At 47.3% G+C, this 18,749-nt stretch overlaps 1 protein-coding gene across 2 annotated transcripts in view; it reads right to left on the bottom strand.

Moving 5' to 3' along the window:
* LOC144106577 (uncharacterized) overlaps window positions 1-18,749 on the bottom strand; it is a 216,305-nt gene that overhangs the window by 133,689 nt on the left and 63,867 nt on the right. For both annotated transcript variants that reach the window (XM_077639422.1, XM_077639423.1), the window contains exons 29-38: window positions 18,607-18,657; window positions 15,595-15,867; window positions 14,514-14,567; window positions 13,393-13,628; window positions 11,265-11,373; window positions 10,529-10,558; window positions 9,734-9,877; window positions 6,403-6,531; window positions 5,533-5,726; window positions 2,103-2,438 (exon numbers count right to left, since the gene is read on the bottom strand). In XM_077639422.1, the coding sequence (XP_077495548.1) occupies window positions 2,103-2,438; window positions 5,533-5,726; window positions 6,403-6,531; window positions 9,734-9,877; window positions 10,529-10,558; window positions 11,265-11,373; window positions 13,393-13,628; window positions 14,514-14,567; window positions 15,595-15,867; window positions 18,607-18,657 (1,556 nt within the window). The remainder of the gene's footprint in view (window positions 1-2,102; window positions 2,439-5,532; window positions 5,727-6,402; window positions 6,532-9,733; window positions 9,878-10,528; window positions 10,559-11,264; window positions 11,374-13,392; window positions 13,629-14,513; window positions 14,568-15,594; window positions 15,868-18,606; window positions 18,658-18,749) is intronic.

Here is an 18,749-nt window from a genome sequence, read left to right as displayed (position 1 = left end):
CACGGCAAAAACTGCATTTTCCAAAATATCAATGACTTTCAAATTTTTAATTTACGGCCGAGTAATAGCATCCTACATAAACGAAGCTCGGCACGTAAATTACCGACCAGGAAGCTGTCGTGCGTTGACTATGCATACATGAAGGCAGGTCGATCGTTGCTCTTCGTGTGGAGACAGGTAGCCTTGTTACGGTGCTTTCACGAACGAGATCGTCTAAGACCAATTTATCAACAGCAAAAACAGTCTTCACAAGATTTTTCTGTCAAGTGGTTTCATCGAAGGTGGAAGCCATAGCCCCTCTGAAATCGCTGCGTGCTATATGCAGCGGCACTTAAATGAACAAGTCTTGCTGCAAAATGAACAATGTGCGGAACGGGTGCCTCACTCCGCTAGCCAATATATTGAAAAGGGAACTTGTCTTCATCTATGCAGCTAACTACCTTTAAGCACGCAGGCGACACAGGTAACGTTGGCGCCTGTGAATTACACAAGGCATGGTAGTAAATATACTGCATATTTTGCAGCGGATTGAATTGGGCAACAGTTAAGCTTAAAAAAGATTTCTATTCTTTAACACCTGTTCCCACAGCAAGGGAAACGTTTTCCGATTCTGGGTTTCATAAGAATAAACGAAATTTTTTTTCTTTCGGCGCTGAGATTTTTCGCGCTTTTACGATAGCTTCGGTCAGCTTTCATCGCTTAATCAGTCCTTCCTGCGTCCTCTTCTTGGCGCTGTAAGCTCGTTAACGCAAGCTACCAGTGCCTTGAATTGCAGGCTTCCTACTCCACTTCGGTCAAGTGCGCTAACATTTCTCATGTAATGTTGTCGCGAAAGCCGTAATATGGCAAGTGTTCTAAGTGCTGCGAGCGTTTTGAAACCATCACATGTTATTAGCAACTCACTGTGTCGTCATAGTAATGCACCAACACGGCCCATTCAAGTATGCATTTGAACAATGCAGAGTTTAAAACCCCTCGAAACGTGCGCTGGTGTTAGCGTGGCGAAATTTTGAATGGATGGTGGCGCGCTAAAAGGGAGTTGTGAAATGATTCAAATGAAATGGCTAGCAGCAGCGCTGTCAGCACGAATAAAAAGAACATTTCCCCAAGAAAACCAAGCGTGCGCGGATAAAGGTAATCCCAACAAATTAAAAAAAAAGCACTATTTGAGAGACAAATTATCGAGGAATTCACGGTGTGACGCCCCGACAAGGCGTTAGCAATGATGCAACCTGAAGGTCTCCTGTTTCTTTCATTCTAGGAAAATCAATTTATTCCAGCCCAAGTACAACCCTGCAAACAGTGTAAGAAATACGCTCAAGTGCTTGCTTTCCAAGCCCTCAGCTAAGCCGTTGGTGCAATCACAGGGGTTAATGACACAGAAAACATTGCCCAGCGAGAATTAAAAAACACAGAATGTGCGCGCGTGTTTGACGTTAGCCTTCTTTATTATCTATGCTCTCGGCTTTAAAACGGGTTATTGTCGTCAAAGAACTGCGGTCGGCTGCTCCAAGGAGTCCAGGAACACTTAAAATAATTGAGCCTATAAATCCTGGTGAAGCGTTCTTTTGCTGCTATAGCCTTTACGTCGGCGACAACCAATTGCTCTAAAATAAATATGTCCTTTTAACTTTGCCAAAGTTTAGCATCCCTCTAATTTTACTGAACCAAGGAAAAGGAGCAGCGCAAAAGCATGCAACCACACACGAAGAAAGAACAAGACACAAAAGCGCTTTGTCTTGCGTCTTGTCCTTTCTTCGTGCGTGGTTGCATGCTTTTGCGCTGCTCCTTTTCCTTGGTTCAAAATGCACCAACTAGCCCAGAAAGAAGCTTTACTCTAACTTTACCTCAGCTTCAGAACAGTGTTTCTGTTAGTTGAAACTTCAGCCCCGTCAAAGACCAAGGTAAATCTGGGGCACTGTCTCATTCAGTGGTCAGCACAATCCTCGCCTCCTCATTCCGCACCTCACCCAACGTGGCGTCGGACCAACTAAACTACCAGTGCACCCTGGTACATCATGCCCGGGATCTTCTCAGGGCTTAGCTTGTCGGCATTCAATAAAAGTGTTTCCTTCTCTCGTTCTCTTTGTGAGCGGACTTACGTGCAGGCAGAAGTCGCGTAGCTCGGGGTGGCCACGCACTCCTGGTTCTTGGTCGCCGTCGTGGCCCTGGGCGCCGGGACGGCTGGTGTCGAACCAGTCAGACCAGTAGGCGCACGGCAGCTGGGTGGTGACGACCGCCACGGTGGTTGGCGTCGTGGTGACGGCCACTTCTGTCGTGACGCGCGGTGGCAGCACGGTCGCTTCGCCGCAGTCGCAGTAGAACCGCACCTCGAAGTCGACGCAGCCTCGGCCTTTCGGCTGGTTTCGACTTCGGCACACAAGTCCGGACGACAGGTCGCACCGCACGCCTACAAGGCCGAGTTGGTCCCAGGGTACCTGCGTTTTTTGTGGGTGGTGAAGGTATTTTCGAAGAAAAGCGACGTAAAACGACTCAGTACATGCAGTGCCAGTCGGGCAGATTCCTCAAAAAAGCAGGTTGTCTTCATCACATTTCGGTAAAGATATGTAATCTATGCTCCGCTCAGGTCACGGAAGCACACATGTGATGTACATTGTACAGACCGGATTGTACATTGGTGGTACGCTGTGACATCGGAACACACTACCGGTGCTAACACTCTTCGGAATAACAGCATTTAACGCATTCTGTAGCGATGGAGTCAATACCTGATTTAAGAAAGTTCCCAAATGCGTACTGAAATGCTCACTTTAAGAGCACACGAAAAATAGCGAAAAATACCGGAATAGCGATAACTTCATTTCTAAGGCGCAAAAAAAAAAACACGAGGTAAATGTCAGGACAGAACACCTATTTTCCCATAACTACCTAGTGTTTTGTCTTTTTTTTTTGCGCCTTGAAAATCAAGAACTAACGACAGCCAAATAGCTTAACAGCAAGTTCTATTAAGCTATAGCGATAACCTCAAAAATATTAAGGCAGGAAGACATCAACAAGTCATTGTTCAGTTTACTTTAAACGCTGGCCCATGCCTCGTCATTGCTTTTGGTCACTGTGATCGACCATGTGATCAATGCATCGGCGTTTGTAGCACTGCGATTCACGTGCATTTATAGTAACGCTGCGCAGCCTGCGAAGCGTGCTTTTTTGCACTACGGCTGTAATAGTAGCAGAGCCAACTTTTTGGCTCAGGGCAAAAGGAAGAAGGAACGAAAAATTGTTTTTGAAACCTGGGTTTACGCTGCCCCAAATTTCGCTTCTTTTATCACTGCCAGTTAGAAGCATTACTTAGTTTGCGTGAGCACGCATGCCCGTAATAGACAAGGGTCCCGGCTGCTCGTTAGTGCTTCCACTCCTGTAAACGAATTACGGCATGGCAGGGATGACTGCGTACCGGGCAGATGAAAAGGCCCGTTTTTATTCCCAAAGTCCCGCTTTAGAAACACGTTTGCGTAGATTTATGACAGAGAATATTCTAATGTGAGCTACATTTCCTACGTTAAAATCGGCTTATCACGATGAAAAAATTTTAACGGCGGAAGCCATTTCCACAGTTCGCCTTTACTATCCAAAGCAAAGGCTCTAAACAATCTAAACGAGGCCGTCCCCCCGTTTTCTTTGAATGCGAAGCTTAGAATATCTTGCCCAGTTTTTCATCACGTAAGCATAACGGAAGCGTAGATGCTTACTCATAGCGCTCTCTCAACACAACCGGAAGCTTCATGCAGATTTTCAAAGCCACACGAGCGCACATCGCCTTATCATCATTATCATCGACTACGCGCCGCGAGTCGCAATATCTATTTGCAAACTCCAAACCAAGCTGGCCCCGTATTTTTATTCCTAACGCATGCTGCACTCTATTGAGCGCGCGTTCTTCTTTGCTTTCAGCTGTCTCGTTTATGATATTCTTTGCATAAATCCGCCATGCCACTCTTCTCACTGGGGCGGGGGGGGGGGGGGGGGGGGGAGGAACTGCCTCTATCACTTCTTTCATTTTATCGCCGGAAATTACGCCACCAAGAGACCTTGTATTGCTCGAAAACCTTTTATTTATTATTTTATAGCCCCAGTGCCGCCGGGTACCCGCGGTGATACAATGGGTACAAGCTCTCCCCTGCCTGGTGCTCGGCTTCTTAGGGTGAAATGCTTCGGAAATGGGTCTTTGACCCCACCTTGTGAAATGAAAACTACCTTGTGCCATGGCGCTCTTTGGCCAAAGCTGCCCTTGCGCCATAAGAAATTCATCTTCTTCATTTGTTTATAGCGTTATTTTCTGTTGTCTTCTCTGCTTCTTCAGTGCGTTGCCCGTTGCCCCAGCTTTAGTGAAAAAAATTTCATGAATTTCAACGGCAATCACTAGTGCTGTACAGAGGTATTTTCTTCAGGACTGCGGTGGTTAAGAGGAAGACGGAGTATGGGGGGGGGGGGGTGAGGAGGAGGGGGGTTGAATTGGCAGTGGGCAGCGGCTCTTGGAGGAATCGGGAATGTGAGTTCAAAGTTCCTAAGTAGCCCAACTTCTCCCTTTAATGCATTACGGTGTATTGTGTTTAGGAGGGTACTCAAGCGCGATCAGTCCTCCACTCAATCCAGACTGGCCTTTGCAACGACTGTACTCTATCAATGCCTTGCTGCAGGAGTAATGCGAACAGGCGCCTTCGCCTTTACAATTTCGGCATGAATCAAATTGGTTTTTGAGGAAACGAAAATGGCGCACTAAATATCTCATGTATCTCGGCGGGCACCCGAACCGCGCCGTAAGGGAAGGGATAAAGGAGGGAGTGAAAGAAGAAAGGAAGAAAGAGGTGTCGTAGTGGAGGGCTCCGGAATAATTTCGACCACCTGGGGATATTTAACGCGCACCGACATCACACAGCACATGGGCGCCTTTTGCGTTTCGCCTCCATCGAAACGTGGTGTGTGTGTTATGAACGAATTGATGTGACGCGTTTTGAGTACCTTTTTTGATTGGCGAATCTCTCTCCCTCCTCCCGGCGATCTTGATCTTCTTGAAAGCCTTGGCGCATGGCAGTTTCTATTAGCACGCCCTCGACGATGCGACTCGGCGTAAGACTTGCGAGATCACGCGCGTGGTCTCGCTCTCACACTCTAATACACGAATGCGCCTATATTGGAATTAAAAGAAGGTAAGCTGTCCTCCAACGCACTCTCTTTTATAAAACCAAGAGGACAGCTCACCTCCTTTCTATTCCTTTCTGCTTGGAGTCCACCAGCGCCATGCATTGATTGTTTGGACACCGCCCAAAAGTGGTCCAGCGTCACTCGTTTTCCGTTGTTTGTGTGGTCCGTGCGTCACGTTTTACCTGTGATGTTTCGCATCGCACGTTCACGCGACATCAGGCTTTTTACTGCTGGCTGCGAATCAACTAGGTTAACAACACAAAAGATAAATAAACGTTCGAAACAAGCGCAAAGGCACACAAAGCAGCTGAGCCTAACCTGGTCCCCGAACGCGTACTTGTTCAGCTGTCACAGCCCTTCATAGCCCACCTGTGTTCCAGCCTCTCTGCACTCGATCGAAGTTGGCGTGGGGCACTCCAGCAAGCCAGCGTCCCGGACAGACTGCAAGCTCTCGTGGTCTCCCAGCTCGTAGAGTGGGTGGCTGTTGACCCACGAACTCCAACCCTGCCGGCACTCTGGCGGGACGACTTCCTTCGCCGTTGTAGTAGTCGGGACAGCCTCCTCTGCGGAAGTCGTCGCGAAAGTGTGGCGCGACCTGTTGGCTCTTTTGTGTGCGCAGAGGACCTCAGTGCAGCGAGTATTCATTGTCGTTTGATCGACACCAAGTTCCACACGACAGACAGCGGCAGTACTGACAGTTCGACGCGACACGAGAGTCGAGGACTGGGTTCGACAAGGCCAGAAAGCCGCGACTCATTAGAGTCAGTAAACGAGTGGAGGAGGTGACGTGGTTCGTAATGTGTCGTTTATTGGATTGAAACAAACGCGCGACGTTCTAGCAACGCATCACATCAAGATGATTTCAGTCACTTGTCTGACGAATGTAAAATAAGCTCTGTGCACTTGAGTGGAACCCTAATCACGACAACTGGGGAAGAACATTCCTTTTTGTTCAATTAAAGTTTGGATAACAGTTTTGCTTTCGAATAGAGGTCGGACTGAGCGCGTTATCCCTTCTTCTGTCCGACTCGCTATTCTGAAATGCGCCGACCAAAGGGAAGCACGGAAGGTGAGAATATTTCTTGTTTTTCCCCTACATTCAAGCCTAACGCAAAGCACTTGTTGATGCCACTGCATGTTAAAACGGTGTCCTGTACAGGTCTCAGTTAAAAACAGCATTGCTTGCTCATCCGAACACTCGCGATGCATGCATCCATTGCCAGAACTGCAAACACTCACCGCAAGGGCAGTAGAGACGAACCTCGTAGTCGGAGCATCCTTGCAGTCCATTGTCGCTGTTCCAGCAGCGCAGGCCCTGCTCCAAAGAGCACTCCACTTTCTGGCCAGTCTGCGACCAGTGCGTCTTTTCTGCAGACACATGAGGTGGGCAACTTTCATATCTATTGATTCTGTTCGCCGAAAAAACTTTGAAGCACATGTCCGCGTTCGCGCGTAGATTTGATTTTTTTTTAGCGTCCCGATGCGACTCACGCTATGAAGGACGCCGTAGTAAAGGGCTGCGGAAATTTCGACCATCTGGGGTTCTTTAATGCGCACTGACATCGCACGGTACATGGGCCTCTAGAATTGCGCCCCCATCGAAATTCGACTGCCGCGGCCGGGATCGAAACCGCCTCTTTCGGGTCAGCAGCCGAAGTCATAACCACTGAGCCACCGCGGCGTCTAGCGTTATTTTTTTTTCATTTCAAAACGAATATCGTTGAGCTACTGACCTACTTCGTGTATTGAAACGTTCGCATGTATATATTTCTGCTACAGCTTCCTGAGCGTGAGCGCTTCATCGTAGCTAGTACTTTTGCAGGCTCTGAAGGACTCATATTGTGGACCAGCGCAAAACTGATAACGAAACTAGGAAAGAGAAGACGACACGGGCTCTCAGCGCCCGTGTCGTCTTCTCTTTCCTGCGTCCGTTGTCCGTCTTGCGCTGGTCCACAATATGAATTACTTCAAAACTTTCCCCACACAACGTACTGTTAAATTATATCTCTGAAGGACGTTCAGCATAGCCAAGTGCAGAACTCAAAAATTGAGACAAGATCTGAGCCAAACATAATAAGCTTGAAGCCAATGACGGCAGGCATTACAGCGACCATACGACACGCGTATCAGCCAGAAGCGCTATCTACATATTTGACAAGGCGCCTCTTAAATCCTCGAAGATACGGACACGTTCGAACGTTTACTGACTGAGTCTTCCGCGCACAGACCCGGTGGCGCATGGCCTTGGCAGCCGCGCGGTGCAGTCACCACGAAGGGAATAAAAAGGCAGGGCCGTCCAGCCAGTGAGGAAGGAGCTTTGGGGACATCCAGTCTCTCGGCTGCCTGCCCTCCTCCATTCTTCGCGACTCCCCTGCGACCGCCACGCTGTCAGCTCCGATCGCTTCTTGAATGACGCCGGCACGTGAGAGAACTTCTCTTGCCTTCCTTTTTGCGCTCCCTGGGTTTCAATCGTGTATGCCCGTGTGTCCCTGCGTATTCCATTAGTGCTTGCATCCTCCAGCAGTTTCGCTCTCGACGATTGCTTATTTAATTAGTCATGTGTTACCCGTGCTGGTTGTTTTTGCCGCCTTAATCTGTTACTAAAAAAATCTAAATTTTCGATTTGTATAAATTGTTAGTCTTATTTTAATGTATTCAAAGCGCAGTTCGGGCATTCAGTCTTTCGATCCACATGGCTGGTCTAATTTACTGTGCCCCAGGGCTCCTTGGAGGGGAGGCGGATAACCACCCAGGGGATCCGCGCCTTAACCCACCCAAGGTGGAAGTTTGTGTTTTCCTCTCGTTCCCAACTGACTCGTTGTCACAACTGAGTGAAACTCGAGCATCGCTGACACGGCATCTCTAATAATTTGTTGGTTGATCGACGTCAAACAAAAACATGGCTATTTAAAAAATGTTCATTAGTTCGTACGATGACAGCGCTTCGTAACTAATCGTGATATCTGCTGTTGTTTAGCCTCACTGCCTCAAACTATGAAATTAGGGATTTCAAATTCATATTATTGCTTTCTATAATGCGGACAGAGGCGCCATTCAACTTCGCTTTTTTTTTTTTTCAGAGATAGCCAGAGGCTGCCACAAACGAAGAGTTAGCTACACAAAGATGTGCCTTAGGAAAAACTTAAATTCATGTCTCTAGCGTCAAAAAATGTTAAGCAAATTTCAAAAAGTACAGAAGATTTCAAAGAAGTACAAACTGGTAAAAAAAATCAAATGTGCAAGGATTAGAAATATACGCAACAAGCGGCGTCAAAGACTACTCCGTGCAAGGAGGGACTTCTGTGCGTATGGGTCTGTGTAAACGGCCTTCCCGCTGACTAAAAGCAGCAGAACTCATTTATCCGAGAATGAAACTTTGCTAAGCAATACAATTGAATATTAACGATCCTTAATTATCACAGATTTCACTATAATTTGTTAATTCACTCTCAGTGACTTGTACTTTTCTGGGCTGTCGAAAGTGGAGAATACAGTGCAGACTCGCACGACTAAACGAGCTGCGTGCATGAAGACGCGAATCACCGCCTCCTACCGGACATTTCATGGCTTCCGCGACGGACGAGTTGAGCGTAGGTTAACATCCACAAGGTTCGGTTGCACCCCCCCCCCGAAAGTAGAAGATCGGACAGCGGCTGAAATAGCTCAGTTGGTGGAGCACCGCACGTGACACATGGAGGTTGTGAGTTCGGATATCTCTGGCGGAGTGTGGTTGCTTTTGTTCTGCTTTGTAATCAATTATATTTCGGCCGTAAAATGATTACACTACCAATACTCTATTCGTCAAGACCATAAATAAAAAAAAACAAGAAATATTAAACTCCGCTTTCTTTGATGTCGGTGACTGTTCGCTTTATTAATACGCCTCTTAAAATGACCACTCGGTGCGCGAGCAGTCTGCAAAAGTACTTTTGGAGTCCTCTTGAGTACTTTGATGTCTCTGAAGAAATTTCTCACATCCTCCACATTTCATGTTACCCTGCTTTGTATGTGTGTCGAAATTTTCGTTTTCCACGGCCTTGTTTATCTTGAGGCGGGTCTGGAGTACACTGGTTCGTTAATGGTTGCTGAATGCTTGGTTGATACTTGCTAACAGATGTTTAAGCGCCAGAGGAACACAGCATTTACAGGCTACTTGGTATAGCAATGGGCTGCGGCTCAAACGTTCTCTGGAAGGCGCTTAGCTCAATTAACGGTGCCCCTATCTATAAGGCACAGAGATATGAAAGGCGGCTGTTTACGCGTTCTGACGTCTGATAAGTGCCCTTAGTAAAAGCACGAGCTCATCTGCTATGCCAATAATCATACAAACTGCACTAAAATTTTTGTAGTTGGATAACTGCGTATTCCGCCATTAGTTGTGCGCAGGGCACTGCGGAGAAACCAACTTAGCAGTGAGGAACGCCGAAATCTCAGTGCACAAGACTTTTCCCTTTTCTCACACGAACCTGCAAGGTTTTGTGCCCAGCATTTAGCCCCCACTTAGCCACTGGGTTTGAGTGGACCCGGGAAAGAGCATCTCCGATCCGCAAAGCGAGGCTTGCCTCCTTACCAGCGGCGACCCTGCACTCGATGGCTGCCGGCTGAGCACAGGCCTTGCCCTCAGCCTGGAGCGTGCGGACGTCTTCGAAGTCGCCGGGTCCCTCGGGGCTGTCCCCGTTCAGCCACGGGGTCCAGCAGCCGCCTTCGGGAGACGCTGTTGTGGTAGCAGAAAAAAGAAATTTAAGGGGCGTGCGGTGTCCATGTTACAATTGGAACCTACGAAAACCGACACCCTTTGTGGTGAGTGGTTAGTGGTGAGTCAGATAGGAGCAAATGGCTCTAAGTGTATGCTGGATTTCTGAAAATGGGAGATTTGCAAAACAAAGCGGCAAACGATGCCCACTAGGTTGAGTTAGGTTTGGAGGAAAAGTGAAGACATGGCAGATGAACACCGCCATGGGTACAAACGGGAAGGCAGGGAAGAAAAATGGCAAAGAGAAAGAACTGCTGCCGGAAACACAAGAGAAATAAGGGCTCTTGGAAACCCAAGAGGTCCCAAGCTCGAAAAGTTTTGCTGAAATTTTTGATTTCTAACTACTCATCGACTTCAACTTCCCAGAGCAGTGATAGACAATAGAAATGTTCCGCTATTTTGCAACTAATTTTCTCCTCGCCTTTTCCGTGTTCTTGAGGTTTTATGCATGTGTTGCATGGGTGTAAACTCAATGCTGTGACTAATCTAAAAGTGATCGTCCCATTAGCACAAGCGGCAACACCGTTCCTTTGAGCGCTTGTTTAAGCGTCCTAAACTTGGTGACCGGGTATCTTGCGTAGCTCTACGGGGCAAAAGAAGAAAGAAACTTACGTGACCACACTGTGGTTGGAGCTGGCGTTGCTGAAAAAAGGATAAAAGTTAACATTAAAAAGAGAAAAGTGAATTCATAAGCTTTGTTTTCCCGAATTAATGCGCGCACTTCAGATTAAGACATGCGTGCGCCATTATTAATGCATTTTAAACATCGAAAATGATTCTTAAAAGAATGGCACTAAAATTTGGGCGATAGATACTGATCCGATTTTCTTGCGTGCTAAAACTCAGTGTTTCTGGTATTCAGTAACTGTTGTATTCTCAGATATTCTCTGTAATTTTCTCGCCCAGTAATTCTGGTATTCTCATATTTTATGCCTGTATCCACTGAGTGCTTATGCATAATTGTATGAGTATTTCAGTTTTGTGTTGCTTACTAGTGTCCTGTTTTCAGGAACAATAACTTCCTGAATGACAGTGTCGCCTCCTCATCACCGTCGTTAGTATGTATATTTTTGTAGGTTAAATCTGTTCACGGACTTGTAAACAGTTTTACTGGGTCCCAGGAGCTCTGTAGTCCCATATGTGAACAATAACCTGTGGTAATCAAGTTCAAAATGTAGCAATGTTCTCCGGTTACTTTACGTTTAAAGAACTAATCGTTCAAGGCGAATGCCTGATTGTGTAAATGTGGTACTCTGCAATTAACAGTGCTCAAAATGTCTTTCCGTATCATCGCAGCAGCCACGAGCATCCGTGCTCCGCGCACGGCACAGGCGGAGCGGGAACGCACCTGTCGTCTCGGGTTGGGCTGTGGTGCCGCAGCCCGGGACGCTGACGCAGCCCACTCTGTTGTTCGCACACTGGCACTTCTCGCAGTCGATCTCCACCACTTCGCCGGGCTGTGAGAGGAGAGGGAGGGAAAATTACCACGTGCTACAGAGCAGCCTCCGAAGATAGAACAAGAGATGATGAATTCGTTGTGGAAGGGAGGCTTCAGCAGCGATTGTGCAGACTATTGGAATTCAATCCAACCCAGAAGCAGTAGATATTCTTTATTTTTATTAAACGAAGCCGTCCTCAGCCTTGTTCTTGGCTTTCGTGTTTTTTTTTTCTTTTTAGAAGAATTTTACAAGCAGCCCTCACCCCACAGAAGAAATACCCGACGAGTAGTGAAGCTATATATATAGTTCGAAATCTTTCTATTCCATATAAAACAAAATTTCAGCAAAAACTTTAAAAGTCGTAATACGCTAGAATAAGATGGCGAATCAGCAGTCTCCTTGGTCTGTTGGCTTGTGGAAGTACAGGTTCAAAGCCGACACTTAACTGATTTTCCGTTGGTTTTATTACAGTTATGAAAGCCGTCTGCCTGGAGGGGTCTTTTGGTCTGGATAACCACTGGCGATCGAAATCTCTCGCTGCACTTCATCTTTAGGCCGCAACATTCATCCGAAGTCTTTTGTTACATTGCTATTCATCGGAAATTGTTAAGATAAAACCATCAATATTCAGGCCACTGTTTAACTTATATTCTTAGAGTCCAGTACACGACTGCTGTGGACTCCCATCGTGGAAAGAACTGTGTTACGAGTGTGCATAGAACGAGCGTAAAAGGCATACAATTGCGCGAATTGTCATGCCTTCAGCGACGAATCATCTACACGTTATCAACAAGTAAAAATGCAAAGGGGCATTCGAAGTGAACGATACTGCGGAGAAATTGGACCGCCCAGGGACTGTGTTGAGAATCAGAGAAGCTAGCTTGTACACGACCCCAACGCATTTCGAACAGCTGTTTGACGCCGTCTAGTACAGAAAGCAGCCAACCAATTATTTTGGTTTTTTTTTATATTGTTGCGCCAAAAGTACAACTGAGGCATTGAGCAGCGTTTTTTTTCTTCGAGGCTTCTAAAAAAAACAAAACCACGTGAAGCTGTATGTTTCTTCAAAACAATACTTGACAGAGATTTAAAAAAAAACGAAGATTTAGCGTGGTTAGGTCAAGCGCAATTTAGGTGTGCTGGCACTTCTGTTTTCAATTGCTTTTCGGTTCGAGGCTCGGTTCAAGAGGGCAATGCGACAGCGCTGTTTTCTGGATACATTGTGCGCGGATGGAAGTTGACAGAACTTTCTAAAACGCGGGTTTTTTTTTTCACGATGCTAGCACGCGATCTATTTATTTTTAATTTTTTTATTTTTCTTTCATTTATTTTTGCTTTTCTTTGTTATGTTTTTTATTTATTTTATATTTAACGTCCAGGTGCTATGTCGACGTCCGTGGCTGTTTTGATATCCAGGTGCTATGCCGACATTCGTGGCTATTGTGTCGTCGAAGTGTCATTAATTAATTACAAGTCATCAACCAAATGTTTCCCACCGCAAGATCTCATCACGCACTATCTAACACAATCAAAATTTCGCACATTTAACTTACCAGAAGGATGTAATTGTGCGGAGAAAGTTTTGCTCACACGAAACACGGGACATAAACATCGGCTATTGTGACGTCGAAGTGTAATTTTCACGTTTAATTAATTAAATAATTACAAATCATAAAGCTATTTTCTCACAGCAAGATCTGATCACGCATTATCGAACAAAATCAAATTTTTGCACCGATATCGTTATAGAACGACACAATCGTGCGGAGAAACTATGTCGACATCCGTGGGTATTCTGAAGTCGAAGCGTAATTTTCGCGTTTAATTAATTAACTAATTCCACCGCATGTACCAAATCTTCCTCGCAGTGAGATCTGAGCACAGACTAACACAACCAAACTTTTGCACATTTATCTTCGCAGATTGGCGTAATCGTGCGGAGAAAGTTGCTGACACGAAACTCGGGACAAAGCCGCCTAACGCCTTCGAACTCGTGGGAGGAAATGTGGTTGGCATGCGAGCCCAACGTGCACTCACGGCGAGCGGCGCCTCCCTCCCGGGCAGGGCGCAGGGGCAGTGCTGGGCGGGCACGCAGCTGTCTCGGTCGAAGTGCACGCTGCCCGGTTCGCAGTGGGCGCCGAAGCAGCCCGGCACGCAGAGCGCGTCCTCGCCCAGGCAGAAGCCCTCGGAGCGCAGGGCGTGCAGGAAGTGGTCGCAGGTGGTGTTGCAGCGGACGCCGCACTCGGACCAGCGGCTGCCCGGAGGACACACGCCTGCGCGCGTGGGTTGGAAGTACGGACGCACTCTCCTCAATGAACACAAGCTGACAAGGGCCCCTCTTTTTGCTGAAGATGTCGCGCATCTCTAATCAGCAGCGCCTTACTGCGTTCGCGCAGTTAACGGCAATTTGTTTTCAAAAGGGACACTAGGAACAGCCTTTGTTCTCTGTGAAAATCGTTCTGTTAACTCTTTGTAGTTATTTCCATGTTTTTAAATCAGCGGAATGCGCCTTTCTTGCCGGAAAGAGTCAATGTAAATATTTTCGCGCCAACAGCTTCAATCCCGCGACGTTAAGAATAAAAATAGCCACCGCTTTGCGTTGAACGGCGGTGTAGCCTGGCCTCAGGGACCGGAGTCGAAAGAAGCACTACAGCTTGCGTGAGAAATTGGCATGAATTCTTCGTTAAAATGTGCCGATCTACCGACACAGCTCAACATCAATTGGTAGCCAACGCGTTCGCTTGGTGTAAAATTCAGCGGATTCTTAAATTTCAGGCCAATTAGCGTGCCAGTTTTTAGGACATGATAACAGGAAGGAGCTCGGCAGCTCACTGGATTAAACGACTTTCCTCGCGGGTGTCAGTGGTGACACTAGAAGCTTTGCACACGTGGAAAACACCAAGCCCACGCCGACAGTTTCTACAATTTCCACCTACAACATTGATGGTGAAATAGTGTCCCTTTGCCAGGTCGATCCTCACAGTGTTGTAGCGAGGCAGAGGATGGATCAGGCAGCGACACGGTATACCATATAAACATAAAAAAGTGTTATCAGCGCGGTGCTCCTTGCCACCTTAACCTTAAAGACGCTTCTTTACATTAAAGGCGTCTCAAAAGCCTTTATTGTAAATAGGATGCAAAACAACGGGCCGACTTACTTATTTCAGTGGTGACCTCTTTATAAGATGGAGTTGTAGGTGCCTCGGTTGGACCTGCGAGGCAAGGAGAAAGAGTGGCAGAGAAAGAAAAATAACATTTTGGCTCAATTGGTGTTCCGATAAATTAGTTGTTGGTTTTTTTCAGCTGCAAATAACCCGCGTCACTTCCTTATCAGGACGTCTCTTCACTTCTCCACGGTGGCTCTTGCGCTTCTCCATCCTTATCACGACCTATCAACGAGACAAAACTGCTACCCTCGTTGCTTGTCAGCTTTCATTTCGGACAGGCTGTTTGCGTTTCACACCCGAGTCAAACTTGACTCGGTGCACTACTTTTATTTATCCCCATGTTTCGCGCACTGATGTTTAGAAAGCCATCTCCGTTCTCTGTTATACCTTAGCAGTCAGCTCCAAAGGTATGCAAATTGCGCTGTATTCCCGTGGACAATAATAACAGTCTTCAGCTTTCGAGGTAAACGATTTTCACTTCCCTGTCCACAATACGGACCAAGAAATCGTGTCTGGCAGGGTTCTTTACGAGAACGGGTTTGTGCCGTTGGCGATGCTGGCTGAGAACGTTTCGTATAAAAAAAGAAAGCTCAAGTTGAGCGTAAGTAAAACGGCGTTTACGGAAATAGACCTATTACGGATATCCGACGAGCCACGCGGAAAGAAGTTCAGTGTTCCTCAAAACGCGTAAGAAAAGCTTAACAAAATTTCCCGTTCTCATTTCCTTCTTCATGGTATCAAAGTATGTGTTCTTAATCTGTTAATCGAAGACTGCACTTCTGTCCATGTTGTCGTGACGGCCGCGACCTGGGAAGCTTCCTTGTGCATGCACTCTTCACCAAGCACAGGTTCTCGCACAAGTTTAGTCTATTCTAGCTAAACTTGGCATGGAACTAGCGAAGACACATCGTACTGAATCAGTGCGTAATCGCTCAGCGAGTGGCACTGCTTAGTCTACACAGCGGCTAGTAAGCTTTTAACGTTTCGCGTTCTTTGCGTTTCATTTCGGGCGGAGCTCACGAAAGTACCGGCCGAATTTCCCTGCACGCGTTACAGTATTTCAGCTCCTCACATGTGCAGTAGGCGCGGACTTTGTAGTCGATGCAAGGGGTGCCGCCGGGCAGGCACAGCAGTCCCTTCCTGCTGCAGGGCTCGGCCAACTGGGCCATCTCCTCCTGGTCTTTCTGCGCGGGGTGCAACGCGGGCAGGCATTCGACGGCCGCCAGCTCGGGGCAGATCTCGGAGAAGCGAGGCACGTTCGCCAGCAGCTCGTTGTCGGCCCCGTCGTCCGCGGGGCTGTCCTGGTTGATCCACGGAGTCCACGCGTCGCAGTACGGCCCGGTGACTGCGAACCAGTGACGTCACACGCGCTTTCGCTTCACCTCTGTGCGTGCCAGTCCCAGGAGCCGCAAACCATGTTGCTCTCTCATTACGTCCACTATTCAACAACTAGTACGCTGCTTGGGAAGGCACAATGCGGCTATCAGCGCAATAAAGTTGGGTCCCACTCCGCCTTGCATGTGGCGTTCGTCTCTGCTGTATCGTGCAGTATTAGTGGGCTTTCAGCGAACACGTTTGTCCACTGTGAGTGAGCACCGACTGTACCTGTACTTTTGTTTTTGTTTCCTGACTTGCTCGACGTATGCATAGATGCGTAGTATAGATGTACGTTGCATTTGTTCAGACGTGGAAAGCAGTGCGGAAAGCACAAGGCACAAGCAAAAGGTGTCTTCGGAGGGCACAGCGCTCGAGATGAACTCATTTAGCAGCGATAAGAAGGAAAAACGCGAGAACCGAGCGCAGTGAACTAGCACGGAGCAGAACCGAAGGAGAACTAAAGGAGAGTGTAAGCATAGATGGTGCTCGCTTATTAGCTTCGACATTGTAACCGTAACCCAGGCCTTGAAAGCCCATTTGGATTGCCCTTGTGTTTCCCGCTTTTGCTTCCGTGTAGGCTAAGAAGCTATTCCAGGTGTTTGATGGATGCCCGGCACTAATCTTAAAAATAAGGCTTTTAGGCAAGGAGAAGCTTTTTGTGCCATAGTAATGCCAGCGTTGGCGGACGTCGAAAACAGGCCAGTCATGCTAACTAGTAAAGTGATTAACTAAATTCTGAGAGTTAACTTTTTATCTGTTACCGATAGGCGCCTGATTGCAGTTAGCGACATGAAGCCGGCCGTTAGTAAAAGCCATATCAGTTTTTACAGCTTCGAAAGCATGTTTTTCCTCACCCGCTGTGGCTGAACAAATCTGGTCCATTTCTCGCGCCATTCGAAAACCGGGGAGAGCAAAGCGACGTCCACAAAGTCGCGACGCACCGTGACGCACATTCTTTGTCCCGCTGCCCGCACCTCGCCACTCGTTCCCAACTGCGTAGCTCTCCATATGAGTGCACGAACGGCAGACACGGGGCAAGGAGTTTTTCGGCAGGGGCCCCAGGCAATTTCTTCTGGATGCGGGGGGATGGGGCGTGGCTGGCAGCTGGCTACGCACTGCCAAAATAACGAGTGTGAGGAGGGCGCAACTTGATTTCGGGGGGCCCCTTGGATACGTGCCTGCCTAACGGATATATAAGCAAGGACTATAGTTGGTATTCGTTAGTGAAATACAGACAATAGCTAACAGAAGAAAGTTCCGCTAGCGGCTATGGTAGCTATGAAACTCCAGCACTCGCTATAATGCTTTCTATATGTACACGTACAAGTATGAATAAAGTCGCCTTAGCAGCTGTAACGAGTTAAATCAGCGAAACGCACGCCGTTATCAGAAATCTTTTCTTTATGGCCTGCTGCCACATTTCGCTTTCGGCTCTTTGACCTTGGGTTGCTGTCTACTCCGCCAAGTTGCTGCCCTAGATCTTGGTTGTCACCACACGCCTGCGTTTCCCGTCTGACAGAGCGAGCTCATAACTCATCGCGAACAGCCGGGATAGGTAGCAGGCGGAAGACGATGTAGTGTCTGTCCCCAGGCGCCATTACTCAACGCAACTCGGCAGATAAATCGTACACGACTTCCGCATTTTGCGAGCTACCTTCGAGTTTCTAGGGAAAGCTTTTTTTGTTGCTGTTGTGCAAGATCTTGCAGATCTTTCCTTCTCTGCCATTCGTTCTCCTGTCAACAGAGTCCCGGCGTGATGTTCTATGAGCAGAAATACTCTCGCCTGCCCGACCGGTGTGCGACGGCTGCAGCGCACACTCTTCGTCTCAACCCTTTTTTTATTTCGCGACATTTAAGAAGAGATCGTGCAGCTATATACAATCATATATAGGGATTGCACATACGTGACATGCCAATATATGATAGAAAACTCACTTTTTGTGATATACGCCATACCACCAGTGCTTGTGACACCTTACTATGCTCTGTGATGGCTTCTTGGTTTTCAGGATTTCTTGACGTCTTTACTCACACGAATCACCGACGTGTTTTGAGATAGCCTCCAGCAATCGGAGTCAAAGACGAGTTTTCCTCTTGGAAATCAAGGAAATCAAGCCGCACCACCGTGTCTTGTTTCGACGGGATAAAGGAAACCGCCTGGGAAAGGACTGCAATTGTTTCAGAGTCCGCGGAGTATATATTTTTTCGGCCTTTCTGAATCCCTTATTTTCCTGCGTAGTCCTTGCTAGGTTGAGCGGCTTACTCTCGGCACAAAAATAAAATCGGGCTCGCATCCGAGCGCATTTGTTTCCGGTCATCGTTATTCACATCTCCTGTACCTTGCGCAGTGAGCTTATTCTTAGTCTGTCTTTTACACTTACATCCTCACCTGCTTATGTTCCATCCGTCTGAAGAAATTTCTCTCTCTTGCGTACGGAAAGAAAATTTGTTTTAGCGGAGTAAGAAGACCACGCGGTAATGCTCTGATATGCACGCAAGGCTCCAGCAGAAAAAGAAGAATAAGCGATTCTTCGAGCAAAATAGTACCGCAAAAAAAAGAGGTAAAATAGGCCGTCAACCACCATTACGAGAGAGTTGTAACGAAAAGACTACGGCAGGGCACTGCAACTACAAGCACGGCCAATGTTTGCGGCTCTGTTTTTGTTTGCATTTCAGCTCGCGCGTCCCAATGACTCGGAACACTCACGTGTGACAGTGGTTGGCACCAAAGAAGCCACGGTTGTCTCCGGGACTTCGGCTGCGTATGAAAAAAGCACAGAAACTTTATTCAATAACCCATCTCCTTGCTCAAAATGGGTTTTTGTGCTAATATTTTTTAATCCCGCTTTC

This window comes from Amblyomma americanum, chromosome 10 (assembly GCF_052857255.1).
Source record: "Amblyomma americanum isolate KBUSLIRL-KWMA chromosome 10, ASM5285725v1, whole genome shotgun sequence".
In the NCBI taxonomy this organism is placed as follows: domain Eukaryota; kingdom Metazoa; phylum Arthropoda; class Arachnida; order Ixodida; family Ixodidae; genus Amblyomma; species Amblyomma americanum.
Note: the sequence above shows the minus strand (reverse complement) of the source record. Positions and strands in the feature narration are given on the sequence as shown.